The sequence below is a fragment of the Palaemon carinicauda genome, chromosome 25, assembly GCF_036898095.1.
Source record: "Palaemon carinicauda isolate YSFRI2023 chromosome 25, ASM3689809v2, whole genome shotgun sequence".
NCBI classification, from domain to species: domain Eukaryota; kingdom Metazoa; phylum Arthropoda; class Malacostraca; order Decapoda; family Palaemonidae; genus Palaemon; species Palaemon carinicauda.
Window position 1 is genome coordinate 1210094 of NC_090749.1, and position 12798 is coordinate 1222891.

The window sequence follows — 12798 nt, forward strand, 5'->3', positions numbered from 1 at the left end:
TCCTTTCCGCGCTGAGCAATTTTCCCTGTTGGGGCCCATGGGCTTATAGCATCCTGCTTTTCCAACTAGGGTTGTAGCTTAGCAAGTAATAATAGTAATAATAATGATAATAATAATAATAATAACTGTGCATGGATCTCAGCATTCTGCATCGCCTCCAGCTCCTTGAGTTCATCGGTGGTGAGCTCTTCGTGATACTCCTCGACGAGTTCGGTGATGTCATCTTCATCGACCTCCAGACCCATGGACTTGCCAATAGATACAATCTCATCCACTTCAGGCTCTGGACCAGGCACAGATGCAGGTTTGGGGCCAAAGCCTTCAAAATCTCTAGGAGCAACAGCATCAGGACAATTTTTCTTCCAAGCAGAATTAAGGGTGCGTCGAGTTACACCCTCCCAAGCCTGATCTATGATCTTCAAGCAGTGTACAATATTAAAATGGCTCCTCCAAAATTCACGCAAAGTTATGTTGTTACTTTGTGTGATGTTAAAGCTCTCCTTAAACAAGTTCTTGGTATAAAGTTTCTTAAATTTACAGATGATTTGCTAGTCCATGGGAAGGAGGATAAGGGTGGTGTTCAGTGGGAGATACAGCAATTTGAAAAACCTGAACTCGTTGAGGATATCATCTTCGAGTCCTGCGGGTTGAGCGGAGGCATTATCCAGAGAATGCAAGCGCTTCAAAGGCAAATTATTCTCGTAAAGGTACTTCTTGACAGCAGGGCCAAAAACTTGGTCAACCCAAGTCTTAGCATTACCACGCCAGAAAACTTGTAGCAAGTCCTTATTGACTTTATGAGCCTTAAATGCCCTAGGGTTTTCGGAATAGTAAACCAATAACGGCTTGATTTTGTAGTCTCCGCTGGCGTTGGCACATAGGGCAAGAGTAAACTAATCCTTCATAAGCTTATGTCCTTGCATTTTCTTCTCTTCGGTGGTATGTATGTTCAAAGAATTTTTTTCCAAAAAAAAGGCCAGTTTCATCATAGTTAAACACTTGTTGCGCTACATAGCCTTCTTCCTTCAGGATCTTTTCAAATTACTTGACAAATTCGTCGGCAGCCTTGATGTCTGAACTTGAGGCTTCCCCATGCCGTACAACTGAATGAATCCCGCTCCGATTCCTGAATTTCTCGAACCAACCGCAGGATGCCTTGAATTCCCCTGTTGTAGAATCAGTTGAATTCTCCCCCGCATCACCCCCAGAGCCCGTCGACTTCATGTAGCAATAGATGGCGCTGGCCTTCTCGCATATGATCATTTCAGTGATCGTATCGCCAGCAATCTCCTTGTCCTTTCTCCATATAAGCAAAAGGCATTCCATCTCTTCCAGGGTAGGGCTGCAACGTTTAGAGATGATGGTGATCCCCTTGGATGGTTTGACCGCTTTGATGGTTTCCTTTTGCTTAATGATCGTTGAGATTGCAGATATGTTCCGGCCATATTGTTTAGACAGATCACTCACACGCACACCGCGCCCATGTTTTTCTATGATTTCTTGTTTTATTTCTAAGGAAAGCATTACCATCTTCCTTTTTTCACCACTACTACCACTCACACTAGCCTTCTTGGGACCCACAATGATAAAATAAAGAAGGAAACATGAAAAAGGAAGGTATTAAGCACTCTTAATTACGATCCAAACATGGGAGAACCACACAATACAAAGGAGAACTGTGAACTGACCCATGCGATGCTAACGGGCGTCCCTCCCGACATGCTATCGTCTAGTGGGCTAACCATAACACTGCGACGCTTAGAGAAACTACGACATTATACGTTGGAAATTACTTCGGGTGTTGAGTCGAATATTTGATCGAATTTCACATCGTATGTTGGAAAATTTATATGTTTAGGCCATCGTAAGTAGAAGTTATACTGTACCATGGGTATAGGGACAGCCACTTCACCGAAAGAATGGCTCAATAAATTTCCTCAGTTGTCATTTACTGCAAACTTTTGAGAAATACTTGAAATTTCAAAGATAATTTGTATTTTTCCTCTCTATATAAACCTGAGTCATTTACACTGTATGGGGTTTACTCATAAGTGTTTTAGTTACAACCAGAGTGAAAGAATTTGTGGGATTCTGGTAACATTGTATGGTTAACAGCTATCCCACCCACACTGGGAAGGAGTGGCTGAGTCAGCAAGACAGCTTCACTTATTTTATGGTTAATCCTTGAGGCATAGAATTTAAAACAAGACATAGGGTTGTATGACTAGGAAAAATACAAATTATCTTCAAGATTTGTAGTTTGTTTCTACGTGAATACGAACCCTCGTCATCTATACGGAGAGTCTTCCACAGTAAGTCCCCTGTAGCAGGCAGGCATCTGTGTAACTCTTAACCCAGATAAAAAGATGACTGGCTCGTATGAGAGGCAAAGTCAAGAAGTCAGCCCAAAGCAAGTGATAGCGTCACTACCCTCACAGCATGACATGACCAGAGCAATATTGTAATTTTCTTTCAATAGGCCCCAAAATTATCTAAAATTTAATGTCACATGGAAAATCTCTTACCTGCATAAGTGTTTCTACATTGTAGATACTCCCAAATGAGGGATGTCCAAAAGAAGAAAAGGAAAAGAATTACTCACTCACTTATGCTGAACACAAACCAATGATGTGACAAAAGGTTAGTCACCCAGTAAGGGACATTTCTAAATTATCTATTGAGCAACAACTACTGGACCCAAAGAAGAAGCATCATGTGATCTGTGAGTACAGTACTTAAGGTAATTTGCAGTTAAGGTGGTCTGCTGTTTCTAGATCTAAGCAGTAAGAACTTGGGCTGCTGAATGGTTTTTGCAGAACGGCAGGGTTGCACATGTGAAATCAAGCCCCCAACGGGGCAGACACCCGAGGCAACGCCCCAGAGGATGAAGCACTCGCAAGACTTGCAGAGACTTGTTATGTCTCGGAGGCATAGGGGAAAGGAGTTGAGACTCCAGAGAGTCGGCAGCCACAATCACCAGGATGCTCCAGAGAGCAATAGCAAAAAGGCAACAAGTCTTAAACAAGCTTACGAGGGACTTGAGGGGGAGACCACTCAAGCGAGGAAGCCCTCTCGCACTAGTGAGAAGGGCCACCAACCTCGTAGGGTAGAGGAACGCAAAGGTTTCTCCGGTTGAGCAAGCTCAACATGTGCACTTACCCCAGGGGTACACATGCCAGCCTGCAACTCCTATGAAAATAATAATAATAATAGACTTCTTCCTTTGCCTACTGTACCACCTCTAACACTCACTGCACGGAGAACCCAGTATGCAGGAGTGTCATCTTTACACCGGGCAAAATCTGTGGGGATCGATTTTCACTACAGACATGAACATGGTGCAAGAGCGGCCCACTATGCAAGGACAAACCCGCATAGTCACAGTTCTCAAAGATCAGACACACCTGTAAAAGAGAAAGAGAAAATTATAAGTTTTATCGGCCAGGTAAATGTAAGGGTTAACTAGAGAGTGAGCCAAAAACAAAAATGAAGGATCTCACTGGGTGAGCAGGGTGGCTGGTCTACACGCCCCGCAACCCCCGCTAGTTCGCAGAGGGTAGTTATACCTCAATAACAAGTCTTTTGACTAGTTTCCAGCCTTCGCTAAAATAATATCCACTATAAAGAGAGAAATGGTTTGTATTAGGTGCTGGAACAAATATACTGGATCCATAGTAAAAAGTGAATGGTTTGTATTTGTGTAAGAACAAACAGATTTCTTAAACCAGCTTGAGGCAAATCCCTTCTCCTCCACTTCAGTTGAAGTGGCTATCCTGGAGGGTATTTAGCCTTGCATGGTGTATCGGCTCCTCCATGTTGACCAGTTTTTCCGACTTTTTACTATAGTCTATGGGTATCATCAATCACTTTATTTATAATTCTGTACATATTGTTTTTGTTATAATTCTTGTTAATATAGTTTTTAAGTATGATGTCTCTTTTTTATTTCTATTAATTCTTATGCTGTCTGGAGACATTGAGCGAAATCCGGGACCAGTACGTCCTAGATTTTGTCAATGTCGTCATCTGTATTGCAATATTCGTGGTCTTCATGCAAATATCCAAGACCTTACAGTTGCGTCCAGACAGTATGATATTCTTTTGTGCTCAGAAACTTTGGTTTCTAATATGAGGCACTCATCTGAGCTCCTTATAACTGGTTTTAAGAAGCCAATAATGTTGAAACATGATGCCATCCCTAGGGCCAGGGGAATGGCGGTGTATATTAGGACCAAGTACCCTGCTTCTCATAAGTCCTGCTATCAATGTGGAGCAAATGCTTTTTTTTTTTGACCAGGCAGACATGAGTCTTTTTAAAGTTTATTTATGACATATTTGTTTTTGATGTTGTTAATAGTTTATATATGACATGTCTGTTTTGACGTTGTTACTTTTTTTAGAATGATTTATTGTTAATTTGTTCTCTTCATTTATTTATTTCCTTATTTCCTTTCCTCACTGGGCTATTTTTCCCTGTTGGAGTCCCTGGGCTTATAGCATCTTGCTTTTCTAACTAGGGTTGTAGCTTGGATAGTAGTAATAATAATAATAATAATAATAATAATAAACATAACAAATTTGGAAATAATTTGTATTTTTCCTACCTATACAAACCTTTAGCTATTTACATGGATATTACTTTCGGCTGACCTGAAAGGACGAGCCATTAGAAAATTAGCGAGTGTTGACCACACATTCCGCTAGTTAGCGGGGAGGGGGGGTAACTACCCCTCTCGCTCACACACCAGTGACTATACTTCACTTTTCTTGATGGTACGACTTCAAGGGGGCTGGGTTTGGGAGGCAAGTTTTAATAAATAGCTAAAGGTTTGTATCGTTAGGAAATTACAAATTATTTCCAAATTTGTTATTTGTTCCGTAACTGGAACACAACCCTACGCTATTTACATGGGTATGACTCACCCCTTAGTAGGATTGAGGTCCCTACCATTCTGGCTTTTCGGCTTTGCCTGAGGATTCCTCTTATGTTTGAAAGCCACAAAAAGAAGGAAACCCTAACACCTCGGTAACCTTACTATGCAAGGTCTGCGGCCTACGCAAGCTGTGTTTGTGTGTGTGTGGAGATAATAGCATTGTGACTGTCAAGGTACATATTCATCTGAAGAGACCACGACATTCCCAATACCACCTCGCCAGAGTATGGGGATGCAACAGTATTGCCACAATACTAGGATACACAAGGGAGCAATGGTCTACCTGCAGTGGTTTGAGGTCAGCTATGCAGAGGATCCTGGAAGCTGATTTCCCAAAGAGAGGGGAGGATGAAGAAAAGAAAAGGGCCAGTCATTCCTTTACATTCATTCAGACTGAAACCCAGGTAACCAATGCCCTCAACCCTCTGCTACTTGTCCAATAAGGAGCTTGAGGTACTAAACCAGCTGTTATGCAGCCACCACAGGACCAATAGAGAACATATAGTCTCCTGTGGGTCACATCTTGCAGTTAATGGGCGGTAAACGTCGTTTGTTGTTTCCATACGCCCACTTGTAGAACCTGCGCCACAGAGTTATGTCTGAACGCCAGAGATGCAGTGATGCCCCTGACGTCATGAGCTCTGGGCCGTTGCGAAGGAGGAGCATTCGGATTCAGAACTAGGTCGATGATCTTGCGAATCCATGCTGAAGTCGTGTTTTTAGTGACCCTCCTCTTCATCCTCCCTGTGCTGATGAAAAGCGAAAGCACACAAGGACAAGCTGCTTCTGTTCTTTTAAAGTAGTGCCTCAAACACCTTACTGGGCATAGTAACAGATGATCTGGGTCGTCGGTTACAGAACAAAAACTTGAAATCTAGGAGTCGAATCTAGGATCTATTCCTGGATTCTGAGTCTAGGATACGAACTCCAGAACGAAGCTGAAGCTTACTTCTCCCAATCCCCTTGAATGGACGATATAGTACAAGAGACCATGAAGTTCACTGACTCTCTTGGCCAAGGCCAAAGCGAGCAGGAACACCGTCTTACAAGTCAGGTGGCGATCTGTTGCCTGGCGTAATGGTCCATAGGGTGGTCCCTTAATGGACTGAAACATCCGAACCCCTTTCCAAAGAGGAAGTCTCACTCGCGACTGAGGACAGGTAAGTTCATAACTCTGTAGACATAAATTTGCTGGAATAGTGGCATCGAGTGGAAAGATATCCCTTTCACGACACCAATCACAGAAGACATTCCACTTCGCCTGGTAGACTACTGCTGATGACTTTCGCAGGTGCCCAGACACTGTTTTTGCAACTTGTTGCAAAAAGCCTCTCTAGGAGAGGAAATGCTGGATAGTCTCCAGGCATGTAGTTGAAACGAAGCTACTGCTTTGTGGAAGATGTTGGCGTGTGGTTTTCTGAGTAGATCGTGTCGAGGAAGGAGTTCTATCGGAAGCTCTGTGAGGAGTGGCGGAAGGTCTGGTAACCATTCTGCATGATGCCATAGCATAGTTATAAGGGTCATTGAGAGATTGACCGATGTTCTGGTCTTGTTGAGTACCTTTCTCATCAGGCAGAATGGGAGAAATGAGTAAACGTAGATGTTGTTCCACCTCTACTGGAATGCATCTTGCCAGAGAGCCTTGGGGTCTGGGACTGGGGAGCAGTACAACGGGAGCCTGAAGTTCAGGGCCATTGCGAACAGATCCACAGTCGGAGAACGCCATAAAGTCAAGACTTTGTTGTCTACTAGATGATCCAAAGACCATTTGGAACCCACTATCAGAGTCACTCTGCTCAGGTTGTCCACGAGCACATTCCTTTTGCAGGGAATGAAGCGAGCTGATAGTGTTACCGAACGGACTTCTCTCCACCTAAGTATTTCTAATGCTAGATGGGATAGGGGTTGCAAAAAAGTACCTCTTTGCTTGTTGATGTAAGCCACTACAGTGTTTTTGTCGCTCATCACCACCACTGAGTGGCCCACCAGGAACTGATGGAACTGTTGAAGGGTTAGGAAGGCGGCCCTAATTTCCAAGATGTTGATGTGTTGCTACTTTTTTAACTCTGACCATACCAAAGGCCTGTGGTCATGTGGTGCAGCATGTGCCCCCCACCCCCCTTCTTTTGGTGCATCTGTGAAGAGCAACAAATCCGGGGGGAGGACAAGAAGGTCGACGCCTTTTAGCAGATTCTTGTCTGCCACCACCACTTGAGGTCCGTCCGTTCTTCTGATCCCATGGGAATCAAGATGTCTGGGGAATCTGAGGTTTGATTCCAGGTGGACTTCAGCTGCCACAGGAGAGATCAAATCCTAACGGCCGTTGGGAACTAGCTGGATGAAAGATGATAGGTGCCCGAGGAGACCTGACCACATCTGGGCTGGGAGCTCTTCTCATATGAGAAAAATTCTCGCAACCTTCCTCAGCCTCACTACCCTGTCATCTGATGGAAAGGCTTGGTGAAGGTTGGTGTTTAATATCATTCTTAGATATACCAGTTGTTGAGAGGGAAGCAGGGGTGACTTCTTGAGGTTTACCATTATCCCCATATCTTGGCAAAGCCTCAGAAGCTTGTCTCGGCTATGAAGAAGGGTTGCCACTGCGTCTGCTAGAATCAGCCAGTCGTCCAAATAACGGAGGAGACGGATGCCGATCCTGTGAGAACAAGATGACACTAGGGCAAACACTCTCGTGAAGACCTGAGGTGCTGTGGAATGAGCGAAGCACAGAACCCTGAACTGGTATTTCTTGTTGTCTAGACTGAATATGAGGCACTCCCTTGAAGACTGATGGATTGGGATCTGGAAGTTCAGTATGCACATGAAGTCCTGTGGTCTTACCGCTTGTCTGACCGTGTCTACGGTCTCCATTCTGAACGAAGTCTGTTTAACAAATTGTTTAAAGTCGAGAGGTCGATGATTGGTCTCCAGCCTCCAGATCCTTTTTTTCACACGAAAGAATCGACTGAAGAAGCCTGGGGGAGTCCTCGAGAACCTCCTGGAGAGCGCCCTTCTCCAACATGGTCGGACTTTGGCCCGAAGGGCCTGCTCCTTTGCAGATCCCATCCCAAAGGAGCTTATCAATGCTGGACTCTAATCAGTGGAGGGAGAGATGGTGTGAACGGGACGCAATACCCTATCTGGATCACAGAGACCATCCAGGGTTCGGCCCTCTGCTGCATCCACCTTGTCCAAAGGTGCTGAAGGCATACCCCTACTGGTGGATAAGCGGGGGAATTGCCTATCCTAGCGTCGACGGCCGCAACTGCCTCCCTTAGGATACTTCCCTCCTCGTGAGGAGTGGTTACCTTTCCCGTCCTTGGCAGAAAAGGGCTTCTTAAGACACCTTCTTTTCTTTGTTCGTTTCCCTATTTGAAGAAGGTTTCGGATGGCTGGTCTGAGAGGGAGCTGGTGGTTTATAGGTCCTGCATGTTAGGGCCATATGGAGGACCAAGTCCTGGTGTGACTTTCTCCATCTCTCTGCTGCCTGCTCCACATCTCCCAGCTTAAACAAAAAAGGAACCCTCCACAAAGGAATTCTGGAGCCTCATGACCTCGACGTGGGGAGCCTGAAGATTGAAACATCCTGCGCCATAGGATGATATTAGCCCAAAAGTTTACTCTTCAGCCATTGAGACCAGGGCAAAGCCACACTAGAATTTAAAGGCTTCTGAGTGCAAAGACACAGTTGAGGACCCTGGCTTTACTCTCTTGCGACGGCACCGCTGGATCTGCCAGTCCGTTGAGGGACCTGCCAGAAGGCGTGTTCCGACTCTCTCTGCTCCACCTCATTTGGACTAACGGGAAGGTCGTGGTCATTGTGATTACTGGATGTCTTGACCCCCTCTGCGGGTCTATGAATCCTCGATGAGGATTTTAGAACCGTCTCTTCCCTCCTAGAAGAGAAGAGTCTCCAGAACTGAAAGCTTCGTGGGAAGGACGTTTTGCTGGCCGTCCGATGGGGTAAGGTTGGATTCCTCCGCTGGTTCCGATGATGTTCCTCTGCCATCGTGCAGGGTTTCCTGGCTAGGGAAGGATCGAAGAGAATTTGAAAGGAACTCTACCCAAACCGGGGTCTCTGATGGAGGTGATAAGCGAGACGTGGACAGCCGAGTAGGGGATAAATCAGCAGGTATGGCCTTCTTGGAAGGTCTGGTAGGGGTTAGTTCGACCCTGGTCAAACGTATTTCTTCCTGGACTCCTCTTCTCTTTTTCAGGGGGGACGTCAACATGGAAGTTTGTCTTGGTAGGGCAGGTGGATGATCTTCGCGGGAAACACTAGAAGTTTCCAAGGGGCAAGAAAACGGCAGTCCCAAAGGAAATGTGTGGGTGACTGCCCTAACTAAGGTATTAGGCCATGGCTGTTGTACGATGAAAGCGCTGTCAGTGAGATCCCCTGACAAGAAAGAGGATGAACGCTGAAATGGAGTCTTGGTCACCGAAGATGATGAAGTGGGTAGCTGCGATCTGACCTTCTTCCGCTCCGAGGATTCCTTATGAGGGGCAGGAAGCTTGGGCATCTTAAACTCCTGCTGCTTGCTGTTTTCTACCTTCCCCGGTGAGCGTGATGTTCTGCATTTACGAGGAGGGGAATGGGGCGACGGCGAACGAAGGAGAGAAGCCTTATCTTTACCAGAAGGAGCCGACGTCCAAGGAGACAAAGGCCTGACAGTCTGTCTCCTTCTCGCCTTATGATGTTCCTCTGAACGCTGATGAATAGGGGATGGATGCCTTCTACGTTGCTCTGATGCCACATGCTCATGTGAAGAGGGCTGATGTTCGGATAGTCTCTTTGGAAAAAGAGAAGAAGGATGGTGAGTCAGCGGCTGATGGCCCGGCGATCGGCAAGGAGTTGGCGAACGGTGTCTGGTCAGAGATCAACGAGATGACGAACGGTACCTGGAAGATCGGTGGTGAGTCAAAACCTTACTCTCCTCTGAACAGGAGTGACAAGTCATCAGCGAGAACCAAGCGTGACGACCGGAATGTCAGCTACCGGGGTCTGACGAGCAGGAGACTCTTGAGACGTCGATCGGCGAGCAGTTGTTAGGCAGGCAGGCGATCGGCGAGCAGATGATCAGCGAGAAGGTGAAGGGTGAGCAGATCAACAAGCAGGCGGGCAGCCAGCAGGTGATCGGCGATCAGGTGAAATGCGAGCAGCCAAATGATAAGCAGGCGATCAGTCAGCAGGTGAGCAGGAAGCTGGTGAACAGCGAATAGTAGATCGATGAGACAGAGAATGGTGAGTCAGAGATTGGCTAGCAGTCGACTGACGATCAACAGCAGGGCGGTCACTATCAGGAGAGGATCATGAATGAAACCTCGTCGGCGAGTCATGAATCGGGATTCTTTGACGAACAGGAGAAACAGGAGGATCCTCCGAAGAGGAAGCCGACGTGCGAAATAGTCGACATTTCACCGGAGGTGAAGGAGCGGGACTGAGGCGAAGATGCAGATAAGTTCGGCAGCCCCGACGACGATACTCCGCAGGGTCAGGCAGGTCAGCAGAAGGCCTCCGAAGAAGAGTCTCTGTGAGTGGTCTCCCTTGCGAAAGAGGGAGGAGATCACTCACTGGAGAGACATGCCTTGGACTTCCTCCCACGAAGCCTCGGGAGGGGAAGCGCAGTCCTCGGCAGCAGCTCATAGAGCAGAAAAGAGGCAAGAGCAGAGTCCGCAGGCAGGGCAACAAACGATACCTCAGAAATGACCATCTTAACCCAAGACAACGGATCCACCTCAGGCACAAAAGAATGCTGCAATCCTGTACTTCTTTACCAGCAACGCCTCCTTGGAAGGTGGACTGGGCAAATCCAGGGACAGCCACACCTGAGATAAGGGAGAAAGAGGCAAGGTCTCTACCAGGGGAAGACACAGGGCCGCCTCGCTAGGGGAGGTGACACCGTCTCTGGAGGACCGGGATTGACCAGGTGTTAACGGGTCTACGCTACTACTCGGGCGATCCCCAGAGGGAACCGCTCGAGTAGGATCTTTGGAAGAAAGTCGGGGAGTGGAAGAAGCAGCTTTGGGTTTCTTCTGCTTTGAAAAACTCTTCGAAGGAGAAGAATCCCGTTTAGACTTTTTCTTCCGCTGTTGTCACTTTTCCCACTGGGAGGAAGACCACTCGCGACATTCAATACAATTACTATCCTCCATACAGCCCTGCCCCCGACAAGTCGGGCACAGACGGTGAGGATCTGTATCTTCAGATGACATGAAGGTACCGCAGGAACCACAAGCACAATCTGAAAGAGAAAGCACAAAAAGATTAATGACAGTCCATAAGATTGGATGAAGAGTGGTAGCAACCATTCATCGTCCGAGCCAAATGCAAAGTGAAGTATAATCACAGGTGTGTAAGCGAGATGGGTAGCTACTACCCCCCTTTCCCAGTTAACTTGCAGGATGGGTGGTTAACCCTCGCTAGATTTTCTAATGGCTTGTCCTTTCAGCTCTGCCGAAAGTAATACCCATATAAATAGCGTAGGTTTGAATTCCAGTTACGGAACAAAAAGATATCCTCTTCCTTTGGTACATGTTAAGTTGCCCAATTAAAATCAAAAGTATAATGTTATGTAAGACTTTGGTTTTTACATTGTATGAAGGCAGTATTGATCTCCTGAAATTTCTTGAAACATAAGCTAATCATTAATCTATCAGTCACCTACACACACTTACAATGCTACTCAGTGCATTTGCCCAGTGGGATTTCTAAGTAAGTCTCAGGGATATCTTGGGATACGTTCTGTTCCTTTTGGGTATCTTCTTATGATCAAAAAGTCATATCACTCATTTCATGATGACAGCTTCCATTCATTACCTAGAAGAGAAACAAATGATTACAGATTGCATACAATGAATCATAAATATTACATTGATGTTAAAGACTTTTTCAATTGGATTTTAAACTAAAAGCTTCAACTACAATGACAACTGACTGGTCACACAATAGAAATGACTTACTGCTAAATAAATTCTTGCAATAGATTCTTGCAATGATCAACTCAAGTTTTATGGGGTTGTCTCTTACTGGAAAATATCGCACATTTTAAAAGTAGTAATTTTTCTAATCATACAAACCAGAGTAATTTAATTAGAGCATGATTTCAACATACCTTGAAAGGAACATGATTAGAGCATACCTTGAATGGCTGTTAAACTTTCAATTGGGTTATCATAGTTACTGGGAAGGGGGAGATGGTAGGCCCCACCCACTTGCCAGGTATAATAATCCTCACTCTGCCCTTAACCTAGAACTTTCAGGGTGGTTGAGTTGGGAAGTGTAATGTATAAAAACCAAGTTTGCATTATGAAAAATATTAATTAATGCTGATATTACTTCTCAATGAGGGATGGGACTTGGTATGCACTGCTTCTTGTATTCTCAAAGAGAGAGAGAGAGAGAGAGAGAGAGAGAGAGAGAGAGAGAGAGAGAGAGAGAGAGAGAGAGAGCGGAGCCATTCATTCCTATCGGCAGTCTGCTTGCTCGTTCTCATAAGAAATTGAAGACAGGTAGCAAGTGTGCGAGCACCTGTTCCACATACAGATACGTCTATTCGGGAAGAGTACAATCTCCGTACGTACTATCTCATCTCCCTTCCCCGAATTGAACTTTCTCTGTATCACACTGTCTCCCCCACATGAGAAGAAATGGTAAGAGTATCTTGGCAACCAACTCCCTCAAAGCAGGTATAAAAGGCCTACCTGAAAGATCTAACCAAGTCCAGGCCTTCGTTAGGTCAAATTTCTCAACATAACTTTCACGGATCACACCACAGCACCGAAACTTTGAAAAGAGGCCAATATCTATTTGTGTTCTCCTGACCCCTACGGCATACTCCCCAGGGACTGATCAAGGGGCGTAATT

General features: G+C 45.7%; 3 protein-coding genes across 3 annotated transcripts in view; 1 reads left to right on the forward strand and 2 right to left on the reverse strand.

Moving 5' to 3' along the window:
- The window catches only part of LOC137618607 (zinc finger protein 91-like), a 533834-nt gene extending 522084 nt beyond the window's left edge, over positions 1 to 11750 (reverse strand). Inside the window, exon 1 of the mRNA XM_068348718.1 lies at positions 11610 to 11750. The gene's annotated coding sequence lies outside the window, so the exon portion shown is untranslated. The remainder of the gene's footprint in view (positions 1 to 11609) is intronic.
- The window catches only part of LOC137618635 (zinc finger protein 107-like), a 599534-nt gene that overhangs the window by 407028 nt on the left and 179708 nt on the right, over positions 1 to 12798 (forward strand). The window lies entirely within an intron of this gene.
- Positions 1042 to 1530, reverse strand: LOC137618609 (tigger transposable element-derived protein 1-like). Its single transcript, XM_068348719.1, has one exon. The coding sequence runs from the start codon at positions 1528 to 1530 to the stop codon at positions 1042 to 1044; it is 489 nt and encodes a 162-aa protein (XP_068204820.1).